The sequence below is a fragment of the Trematomus bernacchii genome, unplaced genomic scaffold (genome assembly GCF_902827165.1).
Source record: "Trematomus bernacchii unplaced genomic scaffold, fTreBer1.1, whole genome shotgun sequence".
Classification (NCBI taxonomy): domain Eukaryota; kingdom Metazoa; phylum Chordata; class Actinopteri; order Perciformes; family Nototheniidae; genus Trematomus; species Trematomus bernacchii.
Window position 1 is genome coordinate 11,559,397 of NW_022987803.1, and position 26,247 is coordinate 11,585,643.

At 39.0% G+C, this 26,247-nt stretch overlaps 1 protein-coding gene across 7 annotated transcripts in view; it reads left to right on the plus strand.

The window, feature by feature from the left end:
* The window catches only part of LOC117498362 (1-phosphatidylinositol 4,5-bisphosphate phosphodiesterase beta-1), a 147,604-nt gene that overhangs the window by 102,461 nt on the left and 18,896 nt on the right, over nucleotides 1-26,247 (plus strand). For 3 of the 7 annotated variants that reach the window (XM_034150407.1, XM_034150402.1, XM_034150403.1), the window contains exons 12-32: nucleotides 3,507-3,589; nucleotides 3,862-3,946; nucleotides 9,168-9,342; nucleotides 12,976-13,062; nucleotides 13,419-13,489; nucleotides 13,699-13,795; nucleotides 13,913-13,997; nucleotides 14,606-14,730; nucleotides 14,846-15,000; nucleotides 15,107-15,271; nucleotides 15,481-15,580; nucleotides 15,860-15,964; nucleotides 17,250-17,365; nucleotides 20,050-20,188; nucleotides 20,391-20,444; nucleotides 20,930-21,149; nucleotides 23,108-23,303; nucleotides 24,604-24,680; nucleotides 24,786-24,875; nucleotides 25,020-25,077; nucleotides 25,314-25,400. In XM_034150407.1, coding sequence (XP_034006298.1) covers nucleotides 3,507-3,589; nucleotides 3,862-3,946; nucleotides 9,168-9,342; nucleotides 12,976-13,062; nucleotides 13,419-13,489; nucleotides 13,699-13,795; nucleotides 13,913-13,997; nucleotides 14,606-14,730; nucleotides 14,846-15,000; nucleotides 15,107-15,271; nucleotides 15,481-15,580; nucleotides 15,860-15,964; nucleotides 17,250-17,365; nucleotides 20,050-20,188; nucleotides 20,391-20,444; nucleotides 20,930-21,149; nucleotides 23,108-23,303; nucleotides 24,604-24,680; nucleotides 24,786-24,875; nucleotides 25,020-25,077; nucleotides 25,314-25,400 — 2,370 coding nt within the window. Of the gene's footprint in view, nucleotides 1-3,506; nucleotides 3,590-3,861; nucleotides 3,947-9,167; nucleotides 9,343-12,975; nucleotides 13,063-13,418; nucleotides 13,490-13,698; nucleotides 13,796-13,912; nucleotides 13,998-14,605; nucleotides 14,731-14,845; nucleotides 15,001-15,106; nucleotides 15,272-15,480; nucleotides 15,581-15,859; nucleotides 15,965-17,249; nucleotides 17,366-20,049; nucleotides 20,189-20,390; nucleotides 20,445-20,929; nucleotides 21,150-23,107; nucleotides 23,304-24,603; nucleotides 24,681-24,785; nucleotides 24,876-25,019; nucleotides 25,078-25,313; nucleotides 25,401-26,247 lie in introns of those variants that run through there. The other 4 variants (XM_034150404.1, XM_034150406.1, XR_004557570.1 and 1 more) reach the window with 3 other exon arrangements.

Consider the following 26,247-nt stretch of genomic DNA (forward strand, 5'->3'; position numbering starts at 1 on the left):
GCACTGTCATTAAGTTTAGGGATATTTTGTATTATAAAACTACCATACAGGTCATTTTGATAGTTTTAAGAGATGTCATGTAAAACTCCAACCTGTGTAGATATACATTATACTATAAAGGATATCAGAAGCACTATTTTAGATATTTTAAATTTGAAAAAATGAGGTGCAACATAGTTGACAATGAAAGTCAAACATTTGACGCAAATAACATAGTTGACTGGACACATTATTAACCATCAGCACTATGTTAATTTCAAGGCAGAAGTGCAAAATTCCATTGATAATGATGTGTAATGACGTCTACATGTCGTACAAATTGTCAACTAGGTTACCTGTCAACTAAGTTACTACAGTTATTACAGTACTGGGTAACTCAGTTGACAGGTAACCTAGTTGACAATTTCCCTATTTTGACCCATCATTTCAATGGTAGGCCTTGCCTGGATGACCACATGTCATTTTCTTGAACAGGTTAACATCACATTTGCACATATAATTGAATTAAAATCATTAAACAATTGTAAACCATAACAATGTACGTAACATTGTTGATTGTCAATGAGTATATTAATTGACCATGTGCTATTATACATAAAATATTGTAAAAATGTAGAGGACAATCACCACAGTGTGTTCAAAATGTCTGCCAAAGAGGAACATGGCATCATGTGATGCTGGTGACATGGTATTGGGACAAACAATTTTTGAGTTAAAGGGGGAAGTTCTGTTAGTAACATAGTTGACAGAACTTTTGCGGACATTCATATATTAAGATATTTAAATTATTTAAAGGGGGAAATCAATTAAAAATATGTTATTATTCTTTAGTATTTAGACTTTTGAAATAAATGAATCATTTTTTAAATTTACTTTAATGGTTTTTATTCATTATTTTGAATCCAAGACACCCTCAACTGAAAAACGGACATAGCAAAAACTGACAATTTAAGAACATCATGACACATTTCAAGCTAAATAAAGCATAGGATGCACATAATGTTTGTGTGATATTATAACATGCTTTCCAATAATAGGCAAAATATGATATTTTTGAAGAAAATAGTTAGAATAATTATAATTATCATCAATGGACATCAATGGACATGGAATGTACCCTAAATTGTAGAATCACTCAGCAGTTACATACACCAAACCTTCCAGTTATATTCCTATCAATATTATGAAGGCTTTTACAGAAGGGTTTGGTCATATATAATTCATAGCCTGAATTATATAACATTTTATACCTAAAAACATGGTGAAAATTGATATTTTAGGGCTGTTGACAGTATTTTCTGATTTATGGAGTGATAAAAAGAGATATCCAAAATCCCTTCTGTAAAAGCCTTAGATACTAATATGACTACAAAATGAAACAATAATTTTGATCCTGGCTTTATCCAAAGTTCAGATTTCGGTTCCTGAAATGTGTTAAAATATGCGCATATTTCATGAGATAATGGTTCATTTGGATATTTAAACATGCTATTTCAGAAAACTTGTAATACAAAAAACAATTGCCTTATTGTAAGTAATTAACTGGAGAAATATTTAGCTGATATCTTTAAGTTAAAAATACCCTATTCACCTGGGGTGTCTCGCCTTAATTAGATGTTTGATAAGTGCAGATCACATAGTAAAACACGTACACAGATACATTATTTTGTATTTTTATTAAATTCGACAATGTCAATTTCACTTTCCACTATGTCCACCGTTGTTTTTCACAACCAATGGCAGAACTTTATTGAGGCCTGTAATTAGTCAACTACAGGTCTCTTGAGTCAGTCTTTTTCTTCCAAAAAGCTTGTGACAAGATGTTATTGCTCTTGGGGCATTAAAAACAAGATTTTAACTTTAGTTTTTTATATAATATCTGCATTTTCTATTGTGAAAAACTAAGTCTTAGTTATTTAATATATAGCGCCATCTCCTGGTTAAACCCTGAAATTGGAGAATAGTGGGAGGGCCTAACATTCCTGAATACTGGTCTTTGGCAGGCAACTGGCTGGCAACTGGCTGGCAGTCGGCAGGAAGCTGTATGCTGGGGTCCAAAATAAGAGGCTCCATCTGTACAAGTAGGCACTGTATTGAGAGAGAGCAAATAAATTACATAGAAATGGATAACATATTTGTATCGTGTTCCTGTCAATCTAAATACAGTAAATGATAATAGAATCATAAACTTGAGATTTCATGCAAATTTTAGGGAATTGGGAATATGTAAACACACAGACAGAAATGCAGATGGATACATTTTCGGGGACAGAAAATAAAATAAATGCAGAGGAAGCAGAGCTGGATAACAAGTGGGATAAACAAATAGGGGAATGCGTTCATCAGAAAATCGTAAATAACAGGGAAACACCAAATAGCCCTAAACCGAGGCGCAGGGGGGCGCTTAATTGAAGATGAGAAGACAAAAAGAAAAAACACATAACTAGGAGAAGGAAGAGATGGAGGAGGGTGTGGAAATCTAAGGGCAGAGTAGGTGTGAGGAGAATAAGGAAATGGAAAGTGGGTGGATTGATTGATAGAAGAAAATGAGTTCTAATGAGAGTAACAAAAGAAGTACACGCTTAATGGAATTACCCGGAGAGTGAAATGCACAAAGAGAAGAGTTTTGAGAGGCAGAGGATGGAGCTTACAGATGGAGAGGGTTGAGTTACAGACAAAAAATGATATTGGAGTAGATGGAGCAAATGGAAATGAAGGCAATAACTGACACCATTGTTAACGATGGTGTAATTGACCTAGACAATCAGGGGCTTAGAAATCTGATATCAGATGTTGAGCTGTCTTTGCTGGAGTTGAGAAGTGACACCACTCAAGAGCTCCCATTTCCAGAAACATATCCACTCTTTATTGTGGTAATTAGGGCATGAATGAATGAGCATTCGGCAATTTGTGATATACTTTACCATGATTTTATTTCACTTTATTAATCAGAAAGTTTACCTACTGTATCATGTTGAAATCCTGCACACACATACAAGCTTTTTATACACATATAGTTTTCAGTAGCCTCAATACAGCCATGTATCTAGGCTACTACTCTCTCTTCTACATGTATTGATCTTAAGAGGTTTGGGCATATTCTCCAAGGAAATTAAAAAAACATTTATGATACTGGCTTTTAAGTGTTTTTTAAAATGCTTTATTCTGTCTTGACTCAACAGCACATTATCGGATAAACCAAATGTATTGACTCATCTTGCAATAAAAGAGTTGCTAAGAGGCTAAATTACGGTCATAACTGTGACATGTTCTAAAAGAGGCTTTGCTTAAATTGTTGTTGTTTCCCGATGTTATTAAGGAAAATACTACAAGCAATCATTTTCTGACGGTCAATCGGAAAACATTGGAGCCAAGACAGATGTCACTGTTGGCTCCTTTACCAACACTGACATCCATTCTTTTTATTGTGCACTTATAGCAATAACAACATTTGTTCCCAAGTATGTGCAATCAGCATCGTTTTTCTTTTCTGTTTGTGCTTTCAGGAGGTGATCGAGGCTATAGCAGAGTGTGCCTTCAAGACCTCGCCCTTCCCCATCATCCTGTCTTTTGAGAATCACGTGGACTCGTAAGTCAGCAGCTCATTTAAAAACCAGAGGTGCATAGTCTGCACAACGAGAGTCAACATTATTGATCAGAGCTGTCTGTCATTGGTTTGTTTGGCATCAATAGGCCCAATCAGCCATTCTCTGCAGTGTGTATCAGCAGTGTTAACGTCGACGCAGCTTTAAGGAGAAGTTCTCGGCTCCTATAGGGGGTTGCTAGGAGTAACATATTTTTTTCAGTGTGTTGATATTTGGTAGAGAAATCATGATGTTGTGTGTGTGTGGTGACTTACAGGCCGAAGCAGCAGGCTAAGATGGCAGAGTACTGCCGGTCAATATTTGGGGACGCATTACTGACAGATCCTCTGGAGAAATATCTTGTGAGTACATAAGAGGATCCTACACACACACACACACACACATGCACACACACGCACACGCACACACACACGCACACACACACACGCACACACGCACACACGCACACGCACACGCACACACACAAGCTCACACGTACATTCGCACATGCTTGGTCTTTCTCTTTTTAACACGGATGCATACGACAAGGCAAGCACGAGGGATTTAGCAGATATCATCACACACGAGTGCACCAAAGACGTGTCCTTGGCCAGCCAGGGACCCAGACATGTACAGTATACATTCAGGACACCACTTTATAAAAAAATATATACACACATCTTTATATATTCTTTTATGTTTTCCTTTTAAGAAATGTTATGGTTTCAGGGCATGCATAACATAATGAAATTATTTCAAACTAAGATACCTTATATAATTAAATATCCACAAATGAAAAAGAAAAGTAAAATACCCACAACATTTTATAGTACACGGTTAACAGATAACAGATACATTATTCTTTTTCAAAACTACCCTAGTTGTAACATCTAACCGAGGAATCATTAGTAATTGTTTTTTCTTCTATACCTCGCTCAATTTTCGCATTTTTTATCAAAGATATTATCTTATTTCTTATGCTCATGGTTATTTTTCCCTTTCATACATTTTCTTTAACAATATCCTTTCATTTTGATTTAATACAGTTGTCATCTTTTAACCAATTCCTTGTCATTTGTTGAATTATTCCTACTCTTAATATAAAGTATGAATCATTCTTTTTGATTTATTAAAGTGTTTTTCCAAGTAGTAAGATAAGTGGGTTATTTAAAAAATAACAAAAATAGTATCTTCTACATATTTTCCAGAATCCACTCTTATACATATTCATTAAATGTCCACATCCAGTACACTGTTCTGTCTGTGTTTCTCCATCTGTCTCAAAAACAGCAACACATTGACATGTCCTCCAGCATCTGGCAAAATCTGTTGCTGTCTTTCCTCTTTCTGTCACTCCTGGCACGCTCCTGAACACCTCCCAGTCTCATTCTCTCTCAACTTCTTATTCTGGACACACACACACACACACACACACACACACACACACACACACACACACACACACACACACACACACACACACACACACACACACACCACACACACACACACACACACACACACACACCACACACACACACACACACACACACACACACACACACACACACACACACACACACACACACACACACACACACACACACACACACACACACACACACACACACACACACACACACACACACACACCCCACACACACACACACACACACACACACACACACACACACACACACACACACACACACACACACACACACACACACACACACACACACACACACGGCTATTTATGCTCCATTTAAGCCAACTTTTTATAAATCATCCCACATTCCCCTGCATGGGAGAGACTGCAAACTATGGCGTGGCGTAAGATTAAATGGAAATGTTTACACTATAATCTTAACGTAGCTTTCCTTGGCAGTCCTTTATCTGTCTCTCCTCTGTTGCCATGGCTACCAGTCAAAAGCTTGCTTCGTCTCTTTGTGGCCAAACTCTTTTTTTCTTTCTTCCCACAGGCATCTTTGTGTTTAATGACGCAGGCATTTACGTGAGGCAAATACTGGACACGTGTCGCACAAACTCTCAGACTCTCATAGTGTCTGGTGCACACATGTGTAATTGAACATACCTCCTTGCATGTTATTCATCAGGGATGTCTTGTCCCTGGTGATATAACACTGTAGAGCAGCTGAAGCCCCCCTGACTGTAATTGACATTGAAGTATTATCTGGGGAAAGCCTTTTAGAATAGAGTAGCTGAGGGAAGATATCAGGAGGCAGACACCAAGGGAGAATTTAAGCAGCGAGACAGAAAGAGAAAGTGTTGTTGAGGAATCAGATTTCTAATACTGAGCGTGTAATAACTGGGAAAGGTGAGTGCAATGACAACCACTCCCCTCTGGCTTTGAGACAGCGTGTATACAGCATATCAAATGGGATATCTACTCCATAGGGGCAGATAGGGCTGGATTGCTTTCAGCTGAGCCTAAAGTGAGAATAAAGAGGATTACAGCTGCATCTGCACTCCACCAAACAGTGGTGAGAAGGAGCGTTTGCTGACAATGTTGTGCAAAAAACAACAGTCTGCTTTCCAGAAGAATTAGCCATCTTTTCATATCTGTTGTATGGGTCTTATCGCTGCATTCATTATGCTGATGAAGGCTGTATTGCCAAAACTCTTTCATAATGCGCTGAATACATTTTGAATTTGGAAAAGATTCGGCTGCAGACCAACCATAATTGGAACAGCAGGCAGCATTCACAATACTTGGAAATCTTGGAAGTAGCGTAGCAAGCAGGAAAATAATGACTTTCCTCAAATGTAGGATGTGACATCTTTAATCAAAGGCAGCATTACTCTTTCACAGTCCTTCCACCCAACGCTGCCCATTCCACCCTGTACGCCTATTTACAGTAGATGCTCTCTTTTAGCTTCCTCTATGCAACTGAGCAACACTAACATTTGAGGGGAATTAGGGGACAACATCTTTATTGAGTCTATCCAGGTAAAATGTAGAAAACCGGTTTAGTGCTGTGCATTTGAGTGATTATGTGAGACTTTCAATATTGTACTGGTTCCATTTCAATGGATCTGTTGATAGAGTGAGGTCAAGGCAAATGTCTTTATTTTATCACTTCCCTTCTACAACTGTAGAGAGGGAAATGGACGTGTGTGACAGCTGGGAAAGTAGGTTATTGACTGAAGGACCTTGACTTAAAGGGACCCGATAATTAAAGAAATACCTGTCATGTTTACATCTTACGCTGTTTCAAGCACCAGCCAGGCATCCATGATTGGATGAATGCCTTTATCGACTTTTATACAATATACATAACAAATAAAAAAGTTCCTACATCAAACTTCTAACAATCCACCTCTGGATGATCTTGAGTAATCAGGTCATGATTTCTGGAAAGAGACGTTGTTGATTTTTTCCATTACATTTTCTGAGCACAACAAATGCTATCTAGTTCCGTTATATTCTACAGATGGCTGACATCTCTAGGACCCATATATCCATCCAATAGCATTACAGTTTAGGTGAACACATATATATTTTCATATTTTGAGGTGAACCGGCCCTTTAAAATGTCCTTAAAGTCAGTAAGACATTTTTAAAGTTAGGTCATGTTTATAGCTGATCAGTTTGAAACTCCAAGAGTTGTGAATGTATGTGTGTATTCAACATCACTGCTGACTTTCTCCAATTAATTATTGATATCCCTAAACACTGTGATCCAAAAGCAGTGTACCCTATGAATAAATCAGAGGATCTTCGTACTTCTAGCCAGCTCCCTTGAGAGGGCGAATGTTTGTGTGTAAAGCTCAGATTTCCCCCAGGAAGCTGATTTAAGTGTTGAAAGTGTAAACTTTTGAGCTGTTACATCAACAGAGTTTGTAAAGCACTTTGCTGATCCTCAAAGTCAAAAGTAAGGTAGGGTAGCATGGGCAGACCTATGTCCACATTTTGGAGAAATTCTGTATGAAATCATAATAATTCCACTCTAAGGAAAGGAACAAATCCTGTTTTTCTTTTACCAATCACAGTTGCCCTAATCCCAGGATGCAGCATAGATGTCCTTGTAAATTATTATCGGTTAGGAACTTGTTATTGTGAACTATTTGGCGTTAAAAATAAAGTTATTCCTCCATTATGGCGACCAAGGAATCTGTGTTTACCCTCACTAGCTGACAATGAGACGTGAACCTTTTTCATTTAAGTTTGGCAAACATGCAAGAACATCCCTGTAAGACACATGTTTAAAGGGCCCATGTCATGGCCATTTCCACTGATCATAATTCCATTGTTGAGGTCTACTAGAATAGATTTATATTGTGCAATTTTCCAAACTCACATTGGTTTCTCATACAGCATCTCTGTAAACTACGTGTATTCACTGAATTTCACTCTCTGCCTTTAACGGCTCGTTGTAGCTCCAATAGCTCCAGCCCCCACCCTCCCTGTGAGCACAGTGTGCTCTGATTGGTCGGGACGTTGTGAATCGCGCTGAGCTCCGTGGAGGTGTTGCTTCCTTGTTTAGGATACATAGCGAAACACAGCCAAACTCATCCTGAGCACACACAAACTCACAGCCGAAGTAAAAACAATAAGTGTGGCTTGATATTGAGTAAGAAAAAGGTTGATAAACGCTGTGAGAATGGGTCTGCAGAGAGAATTTCGCCGCGATCCCAACTGTCTGTTATCAGCCTGCAGCCAGGGAGGAGAAATCAGCAGAGCTGCCTGCACTGTGTGTGTGTGTGTGTGTGTGAGGAAGTCCGTGGATTGGTCAATTTGGACCAATCAGCGGGGGCTTAACGTAACGGCTCCGCGGACGTAACGTAACGGCTCCACGGATTGGTCCATTTCGTTCCGGGTACGGCTTGACATCATGCCGTACCCGGAAGAATCAAATGGACAATGACGTATCTCCAACGAGGCGTTTTGGGGAGGTATTTTCTGTGTTAGAGTTTTACTCGCTACAGGGTGTACTTTGAGGGTTTGTGACTCTGCACACCGTTTACATGCATAAAAACCTTCATGACACACAAGGGGACGGGTAATAACCGGAAAAGCATGACATGGGCCCTTTAAACACATTTTTTAAATATCTGTACATCCATTCCCCAAAAGAACAAAGCAAGCCTGCCTTATTGCATGATAGCAATCTTCATCAAAGCAGCTTGGATTTAGAAAATGATAACACAGGCTCATTCCCACAGTCTATATCCTGTTAGTCAGACTGCTAACAAGCCCCACTCGCTTAAATCTTCCGTAGCGACTGAGCAGAATACAAAAATAATGTGAACCGCTATGAATTTACATTTTGAATGACTCACAACAAGTTTAGTATTTTCTTCCTCTAATTTGCTAATATGTCTCCAAGCTGTTGTTAATTATGGCCCCAATGGAGCAATTTCTATCCATCCAGCAAAACTCTTTAACTTAATAACATTAATTGATTATAATTTCTTGTTCCTTGTCATAAAAAGATGTCTCTATCCCTCCATCCAGATCATACAAACATGCAGTTTCCCTTTTTCCTCATGAGCTACCTCTGATCCTGTGTGACTTTATTACACATTTGATAGCCTCTCTGTGCTTATTGCTTTCTTCAGCTGGAGTCTGGTGTGCCGCTCCCGAGCCCAATGGAGCTGATGGGGAAGATCTTGGTGAAGAACAAGAAGAAACACCACAAGACGAACGGGAGCACCAAGAAGAAACTGTCGGAGCAGGTTTCCAACACCTACAGCGACTCCTCCAGTGTGTGTGAGCCCTCCTCCCCGAGCGCAGGTACAAACACACACGCTTGCATCCTATAAACAGAGCCGTCAAATCACACAGGGGCCGTTTAATTGCGATGTTGCAGATGTAAAATGTAGCCTGACCGTCTGTAATATGGACCAACACTCCTCTGCTGTCAAAGACGGAGTCACTGGAGCGCAACAGAGCTATTGTTTATCATTCATCATTTTCATGGCGCTCTCCATCAGCTGAAGGTGCTATTGGCTGTTGCATACACTAGGGCTTGTTCTTTAACACCGGCCAGTTGTGGCCTTCACTGTATGGTGTGTGTACGCTGGTGTGTGTCTACATTACACCATAACTGTCAGGTCAACTTTTATATAACTGAATTTATGGACTTTTATATTTTCACAGCTGTTCTCTGGTTGTAGTTCTCCCAAATCGTTCGTATGTGCATTGGAGTTGGCTACACTTCATGTGTGTGTGTGTGTGTGTGTGTGTGTGTGTGTGTGTGTGTGTGTGTGTGTGTGTGTGTGTGTGTGTGTGTGTGTGTGTGTGTGTGTGTGTGTGTGTGTGTGTGTGTGTGTGTGTGTGTGTGTGTGTGTGTGTGTGTGTGTGTGTGTGTGTGTGTGTGTGTGTGTGTGTGTGTGTGTGTGTGTGTGTGTGTGTGTGTGTGTGTGTGTGTGTGCCTCTTGTCCGCACATAAAATATATGATTCAGTTGGTTCAAAACTTAATTATAATGAATCACCTTTCGTTTCCTTTGGTGGCCGAGCTGCAGGCTTCATTCTTACACTGCCCCCTGGTGTTTGAGAATAAGAAGCAAAAGCACTGACGGACAAAAATCTTTTTAATTGCTGTGCATTAAGAAATGTGCAAATCAGAGGCTAGGTTTGGTTTTAGACTGAAGGCGCACTTTGTGGCTCTTCAAAAACATGAGATATATATACATTCTTGATTTATTTGTAGAAATGTCAACATATAAAAACATCAACCAAAACACACCTTCCATGTATGACTGTGTTATCGTTAATTTTCTACTGTTGATATGTATATATTTACTTTTTATCTTCATTTTCTACAATATATGTGCAATACCTAAATGACATGCTACTGTCCAATAACATAATCCTGAATTAGGATAAGTAGGTTCACATTTTCAGAGTAGGTAATGATAAATTGAGACAAGATGTTAGGATCAAAGACAACTTCAACAATAACAAATGATTAATAAACTTCTAAATTAAAAAGAAGAACAAAATAAGTAAATCAGAACATAAATATACATCCAATTTACCAAAACTCTTCAAGACCATACTATACTAGACATACTGTTGGTAGAGTACAGTTGGGCAGCATCCAGTTAAAGGGACCATACTGTATTTTGGAACATGTTTGTTAGAGCCTCATAATAATGACTTTTTTTCACTAACTTCACAAAGTATAGGGCATCCTTTATCCAATTTCTATGACAGTAGTGGGATTCCACTGCATCCGAATGATATGCCTCGCAAGCAATGTTAAAAAAAACAAATACGCAAAAGGACGACATTGAAGTGTCAGTGGGCTGGACACCAAACAGGCCATCTGTGGGTGAGGCCTGGGAGTAAGCAGATGTGATGGCTGAGAGGGAGTCAAACAGAGACGTCTAAAATAGAAATAGGGTGGAGCTGGTCCAAAACATGTGGGGGAGATGATGTGGTTCAAGGTGACATTATCAAAATGTGGATCCGTGGATAAATGTGAACTAGCCAAGACTGCCAAATCTCTCTTTCTAAGTCTCCATCTCTCTCTTGAGATTCTTGGACCAAGTAGTGCGTAGATTATTAGTGACCGTAGGTTGGCACGTGATGGGAGTGTTGAATAGCTTTGAAATGGTACCCTAGAGGTAAGGATTGATATTAAAAACGGTGTCCAGCCAGAGAAGGAGGAAAAGCAGGGAAACCAAGAAAGTGGTTTAGAATAAAGTCACCAATTTCTAAGGATCTGAACAAGTAGGTTCTGCAAGATGCAAATGTTCCATCAATGTAAAGATGCTTTGAAGATATAAAACCATTGGTCTTAAAACGGATGATGAGGTTTTAAGGACAATCCACAAAAGACAGTAAGGCTACTTAAAGGTAAAAGAACAATGTTTAAAGAGAAGAAGGGAGTTTCTCTCCCACACACTATTTACTTTCACAACGTAGTGACAACACTACGTTTCAATTAGCCAACGCTCCAACATATTGTTCGCGATAGGCTAAGCGGCGGGACATCTCTTAGCGGTTGACCAATCACAACAGAGCCGGCCAGCTAACCAATCAGAGCAGACTGGGCTCTGGTTTCAGACAGAGGGTGAAAAGAGGTGCTGCAGCACAGGCAGTATGAGAAAAATAAAGAGCTTTTTGAACATTAAAGCATGGAAACATGTCACAATAGTTAATATTATTCAGACTCAGCTCTCTGAACTAAAGCTTATTTTAAATGTTGATAAAACTAAGGTAATGCTATTTTCAAAAGCTAAAAAGACACCAGAGACCACTTTGGATATTGTTACTGCGCAAGGACAAGTACTTGAAGTGGTTACCTGTTATAAATACCTTGGTATCTGGCTTGACGATTGCCTCTCTTTTAAACTTCAGGTCATTAATCTGCTTAAAAAGCTGAGGGTTAGACTAGGTTTCTTTTTCAGAAACAAGTCCTGTTTCTCATTTGAGGCCAGGAAAAGGCTAGTCACTGTGACCTTTTTACCTGTGCTGGACTATGGTGATCTGGTCTATATGAATGCACCTGCCCATTGCCTGATCAAGTTAGATGCCGCATATCACAGTGCGCTGAGATTTGTTACTAATTGTAAAGCACTTACTCATCACTGTACCCTGTATGCCAGGGCAGGTTGGCCTTCACTTACTTTACAGAGGCTCAGTCATTGGTACATGTTCATCTACAAAGCCATGTTGGGTATACTACCATCTTATATCTGCTCTCTGATCACACAGAGAGTTGCAGGTAGCTCACATGATGTGGCTTTGTTACATGTGCCAAGTGCAAAGACTGACTTAGTCAAGAAAGCTTTTATGTGCGCAGCTCCTCTTGCTTGGAACAGTCTTCAAAAAGATTTGAAACTGAGCAAATTGGTTCCACTGCCTGTTTTTAAAGCTTGGATAGGTGCAATGCTATTTGATACTGTTGGTACTTGTCAATGTCTCTAGGTATGTAAATGTAGCCCTGTAAATACGATGTCCTTTTGTGTTATCTGTTGTGTTATGTTATGTTGTAACCTATTTGCTGCCATGTTGGACAGGTCTCCCTTGAAAATGAGATCGATGATCTCAATGGGACCACCTGGTTAAATAAAGGTTAATAATAAAATAATAAAATAGAGGCCAAAATACTAATATGAACCTGAAAATGAGCATCATAGGCAGCTTTCATTGAGTAAAAACCAAATAGCATTTTGAAAAGGAAGGAAGACATACCCTTAGATCAGCTGGCTGTTATTATTTGAAGCAGCACATGGCTTTTTATTTACTGTGTGATGTTACTTGATGATGTATATGTTTGTAAAAGGCTTAATATTCTAATGAATCCAAACACATCTGCAGAATGTTTCCTTTTATACACTCATACAATAGTTTCACCTTGTAGTTTATTCGGATGCAGGTTTTTTTGCTGATAAGTTTGTTTTTTCCCCCACCAGGTTCGACCAAAGAGGAGACGGCGGACTCCTCGCAGCCTCCGGAGGGAGCCGAGCTCAGCCTGAGGCCGCAGGGCAGAAAGTCTATCGGTGAGTCATACTTAGTGCATGACCTCAGATTCTGCGGGAAAAAGCTTTAGCTCTCATTAGACGGCTGCAGACTCTGTAGGTCAGACCGAACATTAAGCTGCTAAAATTAATTTCCTCAGGGTGACCTCCAATTCAGTGGGAAATCTTTTGTAGATCTCTCATTATGCACGCATAAGACGGGTCCGCTCGACCAAAACAATATTCAAATTCATTTCCTCAGTCATAGCTCAGTGTAAGCTGTATTTGTGTCACAGCTGTAGATGAATTAATGAAGGGAATTTATCCAAGATATTTAAAAGCCTTTCAAACCTTTAAGATTTGTTTAACTGTAAGCATATTTGTCCCTCATGTTTCAGGCGAGGTTGAAGCAGAAAGTGAGGATGAAGATGATGATGATGACGACTGTAAAAAGGGCTCAATGGATGAGGTTTGTAAATACTCAGCATTTTATTCAAAGGCTTGTGATCATAATGATTTACAGCTCAGGGTACTGTTTGCATGCCATATGATGACGCTGCCCTCTGCTGTACACATTTGATATTGCATTTCAGTTCTTAAAAAATAAATGTCAGTAGATCTTTCTTTTTAAAATATCGATTACATGATTTGTTTGTTTGTGTGTGTTTTCATATACAGGGTACAGCAGGCAGCGAGGCATTTGCCACGGAGGAAATGTCCAACCTGGTCATCTACATCCAGCCAGTCAAGTTTAACAGTTTTGAGGCTTCCAAAAGTATGTACATTAGGACATAGATGGAGACATGTTCTTGCTAAAAGAACAACTTTAATATCTTTATTAGCAATATGAGAATAAAACACTGTAAATAATATGGAAACTTCCTGCCCACAGAGATCAATCGCAGCTTCCAGATGTCCTCCTTTGTTGAGACTAAAGCTTTGGAACAACTGACCAAGTGTCCTGTCGAGTTTGTGGAGTATCCTTCTCAGTCATACTTAATAATGTGATTGCAACTTCAGTTCTATTCTGTTTTTTGAGCTCCGTCTGCAGTGCACACATATTTACTATGATAAACTAATTTGCATGTCTTTTTTGGCACCAACTGGAAGGTTTTTGACATGCTCCTATGTCCATATTCTTTTGTTTTTACAATCACGTTATAATCTTTGTCATTCTGATTTTGGATGTCGTAATCTTATTATCTTTTCTTTTCCTAAAGACATGACATTAATTGCATGTCTTCCAGTCCTGGGATAGAGATCCCTCCTCTGTTGTTCTCACAGAGGTTTTTTTCCTTTTTTTCCCCGCTAATTTTGGGGTTTCTTGTGGAGCATTTACCTGTGTGCTGTAGCCGTCCAATCACAGTGAGTGTCTTATTTTGTACAGCTCATGCAGCTAATTTTGTTGATGATATATATAGAACTGTATCTCATTTGAAATCAGTTATTTTAGTTTTTCTAATCGTAATCAAAGTAAAGTAAGTATAGGAAAAAGGAGTAAATAGAAGAAGAAGGAGCAGTCATATTACCAGTTGTGCTTAGTAGTGCAGGCCATGCAGTATTGTCCTTAACCAGCTGTTTCCAGATACAACAAGCTGCAGCTGAGCAGGATCTACCCTAAAGGCACCCGCGTGGATTCATCCAACTACAACCCTCAGCTCTTCTGGAACGCCGGCTGTCAGCTGGTGGCTCTCAACTTCCAAACCATCGGTGAGCATAGATCATGAAAACATCTCCATAACATCTTTTTCAATGCACGATGCCATTTTAAAGTTTTATTGTTGTTGACGCATCCAAATGTTGTTATTTTGTCCTCACTCCACAGATTTGTCCATGCAGTTAAACCTGGGCATGTATGAGTACAATGGGAAATGTGGCTACCGGCTCAAACCGGAGTTTATGAGGCGGCCGGACAAACACTTTGACCCTTTCACTGAGAGCACAGTGGACGGGATAGTAGCCAACACACTGTCTGTGAAGGTGTGTGTTTGTCTTTTTGTGTCGGGGAAAATGTCTCTTTTCCGTCTGTGTGTGTGTTTTTAATCTTTTGATATTCCTTGCTTTATTTCCTACTCCTTTCTTCTAGATCATCTCAGGCCAGTTCCTGTCTGATAAGAAAGTGGGCACGTACGTAGAGATTGACATGTTCGGCTTGCCGGTGGACACCAAGAGGAAAGCGTTCAAGACCAAGACGTCTCAAGGCAACGCCATCAACCCTGTCTGGGAAGAGGAGGCCATTGTCTTCAAGAAGGTCAGACTATGTTCTTAATAGCATTCAATATACCTTCACAACAAATGGCTGTTTTGAAGGATGACTATCAATTTCATTTCATTTTTACCCCAATTACTATAACATAAAATAACCATATTGATGACATATTTCCTAAAGACATTGTAGCATAACAGCAGCTGTGTGTTGTGATTTTGATTTGATAATGAGATATTTTTCTACATGTTCAGGTTGTTCTGCCCACACTCGCCTCATTAAGGATAGCCGTGTTTGAGGAAAGTGGGAAGTTCATCGGCCACCGTATCATCCCTGTGTCAGCCATCCGTCCAGGTGACTACGTTTTGTTCATCTCATCTCTTGTTGTTCCAGGGAATGTTATTTTTCTAGACTGGGAAAGAATAGAGAAAGAGAAAAGGTTAACAAGCAACACATCTTTTAAATATACCATCAGAAACCATGAAAACATCAGATAATAAAACAAAGGGCAAAGATAATTACATATGAGATTTAAGTAGTTTGAAAAGCTGTGGGTGTTTCCTGAAGTGTCTGAAGCAGGTTGATCTCTCTCTGTTATTTCTGAACTGACCAATCCTCAATCTGTCTCTGCAGGCTATCACTACATCAGTCTAAGGAACGAGAAGAACCAGTCCCTGACTTTACCGGCTCTGTTCGTTTACGTAGAAGTAAAGGACTATGTCCCAGACACATTTGCAGGTAAGTCATATCAAAACATTTTAAAACCAAAATAAAAAATGTTGTCCAGCTTAGGAAGGTTCCTAACTGAGTGAAATAACCCGAAAGTACAGTACCTTCAAGGCAGCCATGATAAAAGAGCTTTTTTGAATTCTTTACATGATAAGGAAAGGAGCTCCTTGCTTCCTTTATTATGTCCTTAAGCAAAGGAATCACTGACCATCCTTTTCAAAAGGAAAGGAGATAATAGAGAGGCGAAGTCCCTCCCCTTCCGGTGGGACTCATGGGACCTTATTTCGGAAAAAGTTTGTATTGAAGTCAATGGGGAGAGAAAGATTATCTTTCGATCCCGTTTGAATTGTGCCACGAATTACACATATGATGTTTGTCAATCTTAAATAATAATTTCCATGTAAAGAAAGTCACAGTTTGTCGTAAAACTGTTGAAATATAAGACTATGAAAAATACGCAACTAGAAAGACTACAAATCCCAGAATCCCGGTCCTGCATGCTGGCTCTTACGGAACCGACTAACTCCCCTTGTGTGTATGTACAGCTCTCAACATGCCCAGACTTGGAGTGATTTTCACCTCTTTTAATACTTTTCGCCTCATTCTGAAAGAAAGAAGTGAAATGTGCCAACGTGACGGCCGTCTTGGTGTGTGGTGCGAGACGGGAGATGTAGTTCATTGAGCGGTTTCACACAAAAAAAGTGTTACTTCACAGTTTTACGACACATTTTAATTTTTTTGACTTGTAAAATTATCTTTTAAATTGACAAACATCATATGTGTAATTCGTGGCAGAATTCAAACGGGATCGAAAGATAATCTTTCTCTCTCCATTGACTTCAATGCATAACTTTTCCGAAATAAGGTCCCATGGAGCTCAACCGGAAGGGGAGGGACTTCGCCTCTCTATGCTGTTTCACAATTTCTTGCTGCGGCAACATTTGGAGTCACACACATTTCAGACGCTCACAAAAAGTGCCGATCATCATGACTTAAAAATGCTGATCATGCAAGTAGCCAGTGCTTAATAAGCTTAGTTAATCTGATGATACATATTGATAAAGCTCATACTTTTGGTAAAAGTAAGTAACAATATTGTAAACCCAAATGGAAAATGTATGTCCTAAGGAATTTTCCTTCACATATTTCCTTAACCCCGTGACCTTTTTTGACTTAAGTTAAGGAAAAGTGGTTGAAAAAGATATACTACCTAATTTTTCTATTTTACTATTCCACCGCAACCATGCTCTGTTTTTACAAAAAGGCTGCTCTGTGTTTCCTTCTTGTTCATCAGATGTCATTGAAGCCTTGTCCAATCCCATCCGCTACATCAACCTGATGGAGCAGAGAGCCAATCAGCTGGCAGCACTCACTCTGGAGGAGGGGGGAGAGGAGGAGGGAGACAAAGAGGTGTGTGTGTGCTCTTCTCTCCACCATGTGTGAGCTGATAAATGTTAGTGTTTGTGTGTGTGGAGCTTTGAGCCACTGACCAGTCGCTGATTGTGAGGAGCGCTCCCTCAGCCAGCTGGCTGCTCGCCCCACCATCAGGATCTAACTGGTTTGGAGATTAAACCAGATGGAGGGAAATGAGAACACGCAGACAGAGTGAAGGTCCTTTTCTTCAGCAAAACCTTATTAAAAATGCAATTAAGATTTTTAATATCACCACACTTTGAAACACACAGTCATTTTCCCTGTTGAAACAATGGATTATGAGCTTGCTTCTAGCACAGATCCACAGATAGATGGTATCAGCATAGTCTTGTTTTGGGCCATTTTTCATTCCCTCTTGCTGGGTGATAAAAGCTGTAGCAGTGTTGTTGCTGCTTTTCATCAACCCTCCGCAGCCTCCACCTGCAGCCTCTGGTTCTAGGTCTTCTCTGAGGGGGGGGTCTGTCACTGAGGCTGTGTGTACCTACAGGCTGTGCTTTAGGGTCTTTGCTTGTCAGGAGTGAGAAGTTAAGATGCTGGATTTCAAGAATCCATTACAGTTTTTTACAAATCTGATTACTTAATTTTGTCAGGCTGAAATCAGAATCAGATTTTTTGCCAAGTAGGTTCAAATCAAATCAAATCAAATCAGATTTTATTTATATAGCACATTTAAAAGCGATTTTTGGTCGAGCCAAAGTGCTGTACATGTAATAAAAACACATTACTACAAATCACAATAAACGACATTAAATTACAACAGATATATCTTAAAAACAAAATAAAAATAAAACACACGGAAAAGTCAGGAGTCGTGCTCCGCTCTAACTAGAAAGCCAGAGAGAAGAAGTGTGTTTACACATACAAGGAATTTGTTGTGGTGCATCGTGGTGCAAACATAAACACAGTATAAGGAAATAAGTCGTAGAGAAGGAAAAAATATATATATATATATTTTTAGAAACTATTTGACATACAAAAATAAAGAGAAATAGCCTACTTACACGGATTAGAAAAATACTAAAAACTAAGTACAGTGAAAAAATGACGTATATTACATTTAAAAGTGGAGGGCTGCTGTTTAAATTTCGTTCCCATCCAAATATAAAGGATATCTCACCATGTCAATACTCTGCATGTTGTTGTTGTTATCCCCTTCTATACCTTCATATTGTCACTACTGTGTCTTTGTTGTTGCTAAGTGAATACAATAACAAAACCATTTTTTTTTTTAACAATGCTGTTAATGTGCCGGAAAATATACTGTAGCAAAACGCCAATATACAATAGGCAAGAAAGAATCAGAATCCTACGCCCTTTATTTCTCCCACAGTGGGGACATTAACAATGTTACAGCAAATGGACAGTGCAGACAAACATTAAAAGTAACATAAGACAAGAAGAAGTCTCCTGGCATGATCAATGCAGTATTCAAATGATTCTAAAAATCGCTTCTGAAATGTAAGACATGCATTTTACACATGTATCAGTCCTCAAGGATACACACAATGATCTGATGAGCAAACGTGATTGTATAACTAACTGTTTTCAAGAAGTAAGTCGAACTTATTACTAACTGAACTTTGAGATGTGAGTCTCTCTACACAGTCAATTTGTCAGATTTATGAACTCCAACTAGACTTAGCAGTGACCTTTATCTTTAGAACAGTCGTCAAGAAAGTAATTTAAAGGCCAAGCTCCTCAGAAAAGTTTTGAGTCATGGCTGCTGAGAAAATGTGACCTTTTGTTTCAGTCCAAGTAACAAATCTAAGGAGAGATTGCAATGCGAACATCTCCTACTAATGAGCCATCGGCATAACCACAAAAGCAGGAGAATGGTAACCTTGTAAGTGATGCATCAGGGGTAAAGTAGCAGTAATCTGTGGTAATGGTGTCCCTTTGAATCCACGAGGATTAATGTGGGCGCAGGGAGCAGACACAGGTGTGGTACGAGAGGCACGGCAGGACACAGGGTTATCTCAGGTTATAGCCAGAGGGGCCTGGAGAGAAGGCAGTTCCTAAGGGGGTGTCTTTTATCTGATTTGCCCGCTGATATGATTACCCACGAGGCCGGCTGACAGAGTGCTGTTTCATGCTGTGACTATGGAAACAGTCACTGAGGAAGGCAGAGCGAGGAAAGGCAGAGCACGGTGAGCAGATGTAGAGAAAGAAAGGAGAAGATCTGCTTCGACTCGAACAAAGATAACTGAAGATTGCGTTCACTTTTCTGAGATAAGAGCGAATAGTGTGAGATTCAGCGAGGCCTAAGGGGAAATTAAGATCTGCTGAGCGGCCGAACAGGAAGCAATGTGGAGAGTGGGTTACCAAAGCTATGTCTACAAACTCTACTACAGGACTCAGGTACAACTAGAGACTCCTGAAAACAGATAGCAGCACTCAAGGAGGGTTTTCTTCCTCTAAAAAAGTATTTTGTGAACATTTTTGGAGGCTCTGTGTCACGGAAAGTTAACTTTGAGTTAGACTTAAAACAAAGAGAAAGTAAATGTATGTTTTGACACTTTTTTACCTGATGACAGCAGAGAAATGTATTGTGGGTCACATTTTAGGGACTTATGTGAACGACAACTATTTATGAAGAAGAGTCAGTGGTGAGTGTTCCCAGATGTGTTGACTGGATTGTGGATCTTTGATGTGGTGGACAGGTGGAGGCAGGAAGTGATGCCCCCTCAGAATCTAAGGTGGATCAGAGGGTGGCGATGCCAGCAGAGAACGGACTGAGCCACACGCCCATCATCGCCCCCAAACCCCCGTCGCTGGTCGGACACCAGCCGCAGTCAGCAGGTACCGTGTAGATAACAAGCCTTTGATCCACTCATCACATACTTCCAATAAAAAAGCTCAAATGTTACATGAAGTTGTCTGTAAATGGACTGAAATGCGTCTGTGCAAGTATTTAACGAAGCTGTGTGATTGGTCAATTTTGTTGTCAATATTTGACCGTGCATATTGTAACTGTGCAACTAAACTAACATGTTTTACACAGGCTCATTGAAACCATCAGTTAAGACTGAAGACATCATTCAGAGTGTCCTCACTGGTAAGCCTATGCTTCATTACTTACTTTGTGGCTATTATTAAAATGATTTGATTTACTTTGTTTATGTGTTAATGATTTGGTCATTTAATTGATTTTAAGCCCACAAAAGAAAGACCTATAATAAAGAGCTATCGTTATCATTTAATAACTTAATAAATTGATACTGTGCGAATAAATTGTAATTTAATGAATTCTTTTAACCAAAATTGACAATGTTTTTTTCCGACAGAGATTAGTAAATCCATTCTATATATTTATTCAAAATAAGAATATGCTGTCATATGAGTCAATGCTCATGATTCTGATATAATTGCTGTTATAATTATTACTCTGATGCAAATTCTATAACTGCCGATCATTTCCTAACAGTTGCTAAAAGCAGTATAAACTCTTTCCCACTGGCATTGACAGTATATCCAGTCATCGCCCTTTCTCTCGCTCCCTTTTGTCACCTTTTCCTGCGGGTCCTCCATCCCTGCCTTTAGAATTAGAGGCTCAGACAGTGGAGGAGTTGAAGCAGCAGAAGGGTTTCGTTCGAGAGCAGAGGAAGCAGTACAAGGAGATGAAGGAGCTGGTGCGGAAACACCACCGCAAGACCAGCGAGATGATCAAGGAGCACACGGCCCGCGTGTCCGAGCTGCAGGGTCAGTACCAGCGGCGGCGCTCGGCCCTGCAGAAGAGCCACAAACGAGATGGTAAGAAAAGGTAGGTGGCCCTCCTCTTCGCCTCTTCAAACTGTTGGATTTGTTGTTTCCCTTTTACTCTGTCAATCTCCTAAGAAATCCACAAAGAAAAACATCATCACAACCACAAAAGAATAGTCTATTGGCTTTTTTTATTCCCATGACTCAACAAAATAAAAGCTAGCTAATCACATTTTAAGTCAAAACTAAAAGATAAGGTTTTAGCATCAGTTTCTCCCACTTAAAAGCAAGGTTTTCTTTACAAGCACTTACAACCGAAATACATTCTATCTTTCCTTTAAGCCAGAATTTATTGCGACCACAACACGTTACACTTTGAATACATTCATGGCTCTCACTTGTGTTAAGGAACCTTAATCTTCACTCTGTTGTTGCTATGTTTACATGTATAAACTTTACAATATTATTGTGTAAATGTAGCTTACAATTCTTCAAGCTACCCCCTTTTTCTCTTGGGATAGTTCTCGGAAGTTTAGTAAATTACTATCTGAAGCAATGATAAATTAGTTAAGTTCCAGGAAAGTGGGAAAAACGACATCACAAAATAACTCGTAGTTATTTTTGTTAACACTTAATATTACATTACATTGCATTTAGCTGACGCTTTTATCCAAAACGACTTGCAATAAGTGCATTCGACCAAGAAGATACAAACTTGAAGAAAACAGAATCATATAAGTACATCAGGTTACATAGAGCCAAAATATATATAATTGTGTATGAATTGTTCTTTCCCCTTTCCTTCGTTCTGTCCTCCATCTACATGAATACATAATACACTATGCACTTTAAATCACATTGTTGATTGTATTGCTCCAAAGCAAACAGTGCATGTCAGACCAAAGCAAGGTTGAGCTACGTGTAGAATACAAATGAGGAGATAAGGCTTCCTCCGAGCCTCAGGGAGTCTTTCAGGGCCCTCAAGAGTTCATCACCCGCTGAAGATTCAGTACTCAGCACGCAGCAAAGATTACAGTCCTCTCAGACAGTGTGGAGAGCGCCGCAGAGGCAGACACATTTCAACACTTTAATTCATGGTAGAAGATAAGTGCTCCTCCGAATGTTTGAAATAATGTAATAAATTAAAAGCATTGTTTATCCTGAATTCAAAAAGTATTCATCATTAGTTTACTACAATGTGTAAGTTCCCTAGTTTTGGCCATAGAAATGTCTACCTTTTCTTAGCACTCAGCTTGTGGTGCTCAATGCGGCAAAAAAAAGAAAATAGTTCCTACATGACACTTTCAAAACAAGGACTGTGGATTATCTGAGGTCATGATTTCCAGAATGAAACACTGCTGTTGAGTTTTTAAAATGTATTTCGACTTTCAGCAAGTTGAGTGCACTCTAGTTCCATTTTCAGAATGTATCACAATCAGAATCTAAATACTTTGTGTATCCCAGGGGAAATTGGGTGTTTTGTGACGGTTGACCCATTTTATAACGAAATAAGATAAAAAATGAAAATGGAATTTTAAAAAAGTACAGTACAAGATCAAATAAAATATAATATCAATAGTTATATAAACATAGCAAGTTGAAGTAAGACTGTGCAATAAAGAAATGAAATAAGGATATGTATATAAACATAAGAGGCTAAATTAAAATGTCCAATAAAAAATGTAATAGAATAAATATAAGTTAAAGTATTGACATTGTACTACATTATTTTGAATTATATATTATATTGAAAAGAAAGCAGACAAATCACACCACAAACAACCTCAAACTCTTACTAGATGAATGAATAGCACTATAGCTAACGAAAAACATGTTTATTTTAGAGTGAATTTTCCCTTTTTAGTTAAAATTCATAGCAACATTCCCTGATAAATATGTATGTGATGATAGGGAGACCAGTTTGTGTCATGAGAGCATCAATGTGATTATCTGTGTTGCAAAATATAGAATGTTTTAGGACTTCTTTACTGTAAAAAACTAAGTAATCTTAATTTCCAGATGTTCTGTTTGCGTATGTGTGTTCAGTCGGTCGGAACACTCCCTGTCCACCCTGGACCAGGAGCTGTGCGACCTGGATCAGGAGTGCAGCCAGAAGCTTTCAGAGCTGAAGGAGCAGCAGCAGCAGCAGCTCCTCACACTGCGCCAGGAGCAGTACTACAGCGAGAAGTACCAGAAAAAAGAGCACATCAAGCAGGTACTCAACAAACAACAAATACACACACACAGGCACACAGTAGATGTGACGGCAGCTGGGTTGGCTAGTGGTTCAGGGTAAAGTACGTAGCAGGGTTGCAACAAATCTCTCTCATACTGTCTGTTTTTACTCACTTTTAAGACGTACACCTTTACGAAATTCAGCTTTATTGGCAACACCTGATTTACCGCTTTACTGGCACTACTGACAACATGCTGTATGCGCAAATTCAAATAAAAGGCCATAGAAGCAATGCTTTTTTTGTAAGACTTCATATTTTCAGAGATGTTTTCTCTCATACTGTTTTACATTATGCTTTCTCATAAATGTACCACTTTATTCTGAGAAATGTTGAAAAAATATTCTAAGGAATGTATAACTTTCATCTCTGAAATGTAGCTTTCTCTCAAAAAATTACCCAACTTTCCATATCTTTCATTTTTGTACTTCTTTCCTACAATGGCCTGTTGTAAAATCCTACTTGTTTAGGATGAGAGACTTAAAATCCCACATGTCATATTTCCTGTCATCACTGTACCTCCGTTAACTGCCCATGTATGGCCACCACACGAGCTACATTCATTCTTTTTAAATGATAGATTGAATATAGTTACATTGATGCTATTTCATTCCTTACACACTATGCTATAGTTTATTATAACAGTACATCTATTTAGTGTTTCCATACAGTACATGTTAAGATACATCATATAAACAAGCATGTACTGTATGTATCAGTTGGATAAACAAACACACATGTACCACACTCATGCAGGAGCTTGTCCAGGCTTGTGTTGGACTTGATAAAGTGCTGAATGTCTCTCAATAAATCTCAGCGAGGCTAACACAGACTAATGAATAAACAAATGAATAAGTGAATGCTGCAGTAAACTCCCAGTCACCCCCCTTTAGATGAGTACAGTCATCATTCTGCTGCCTGTGCACATGTTCTGGTGTACGGTGTGGAAAAATAAATGTCTTCTGCTCCAGTACACCTGCACAGTACAGCTGAGCCGCCAGGTAGATTCATTCAAGCAAGAGACAGCAAGCTTAAGAGATCTGTTTCGTTTCCCTGATCTAAATGTGGTTTAATTATGAACTGATAATACATATTAAGGGAAAATAACTTGTATATTATAACTTAAAACTATAATTGTTTAAAATGCATGTGTACTTTTTTAATTTTTTATTAACAAATGATGCTTTATTCCAGAAAAGCAAGTGTGTCTTAGTGTTGTGTGTTACATTTGACTTTTCTGGGTGTGGAATTATAAATGTCTCTTTGTGTGTCTCACTCTAGCTGGTGGAGAAGCTGACCACCATAGCAGAGGAGTGCCAGAGTGCGCAGCTCAGAAAGATCAGAGACATCTGTGAGAAGTAAGACTGCATTCAACATAAAGCATGCTCACACATTCACAGTAACACAGAGGCACCTCACAGTTTTCATTACACCTTTCTCTTTGTCCTTCTCACCATCTGCAGAGAAAAGAAGGATCTCAAGAAGAAAATGGACAAGAAAAGACAAGAGAAGATCAACGAAGCCAAATCTAAAGACAAGAACGTGACAGAAGAGTAAGTTATCTGTTGTAAAACATGAATAACTATTCCTCATAAATTGTTATATTTGTATGACCACTAGATGTCACTAAATGCTTGAGATTTAGCTCTGTTGGGACTATCTGCTTGGTTTGACTGTCATTATAATTGTCCCCACAGAGAGAAGCTGGAGATCAACAGATCATTTGTCAATGAGGTGGTGCAGTATATTAAACGGGTAAGAACGGCTCTAATATGATAGAGAATTTGTATTTGATAATCATCCCCTGCAATTATTCTGAAAGAAATGTCATACTACAGTTAAAAGTCATGTGATTTACTCAAAAAAAACATTAATATGTGTTTCTATGATTCACCACTACCTACAAAAGTAAACATGTGTGTTAACAGTTATATGTTTAATGATGACATGCAAAGCCCTGATGGTATGTGTGTTTGTTTGTGTGTGTATAGTTGGAAGACGCGCAGAGTAAGAGACACGAGAGACTACTAGAGAAGCAAAAGGATAACCGCCAGCAAATCTTGGATGAAAGGCCGAAGGTAAGACATTTATTTAGGAAAACTTCAATGTGAAATATCTCTTGTTGTGTGAAGTGTTTGTTGATCACTGTACACTCTGATGTTTTTCATGAAATCCATCACATTCTCACCATAGCGCTCTTTTTAAGTTCCTGGGCTGTTGCATGGCAGGTTCACTGTCAGGGTGCTCGGCTCAGCATGTCTTTAATTCTTTGCATGTGTAAAAACAATTATAAATAAGACTGTTCCCCTTAGTATGCACTGCTGTGGCGACACATGGTGACCAGCAACAAACGTCTTGCATTTTTAAAGAATTTAAATGCATATCATAAGACCTTTATTTGGTTTGTTGGTCTGGCTACTTAGACTGAATTTATGGATTTTACACTTAGGTTAGTATTTAAGCTCATTAGAGTGTTGACCTTTATATAGATTTTTTCATAAGCAGTTACAGGAAACATAATTTTGGTTTAATGTGACTGAATTGTCCTGTAGTTGTTCATGTAAACACCACTAGGGGGCGATGTGGCCCAGGTTTACTGAGATATGGCTCTAGCACTTTTTGGATGACCTTCAAATGCAAAGCAAATAGTTGTGTTTTTCAATATTAATGCTGTTATCAGACTGTTTTTGAATACCAATACATGCCCTACTCCTTGTGGTTGCATACAGTATTAGAGTTATTTGGCTGTATATAATTAAATACTGGCCTTGTAGAATAGTCAGGATGTAATTCCACTAATGCAACTCTGCTATACTGCATATACATAAGTGGGTTTACTGTGAAGTGGATGCATTCAGGAGCATGAGTGCTTTTCCTATTTTAGTAGCACAGTTCCCAACATTGTCATTGTGACTGTCATTGTAG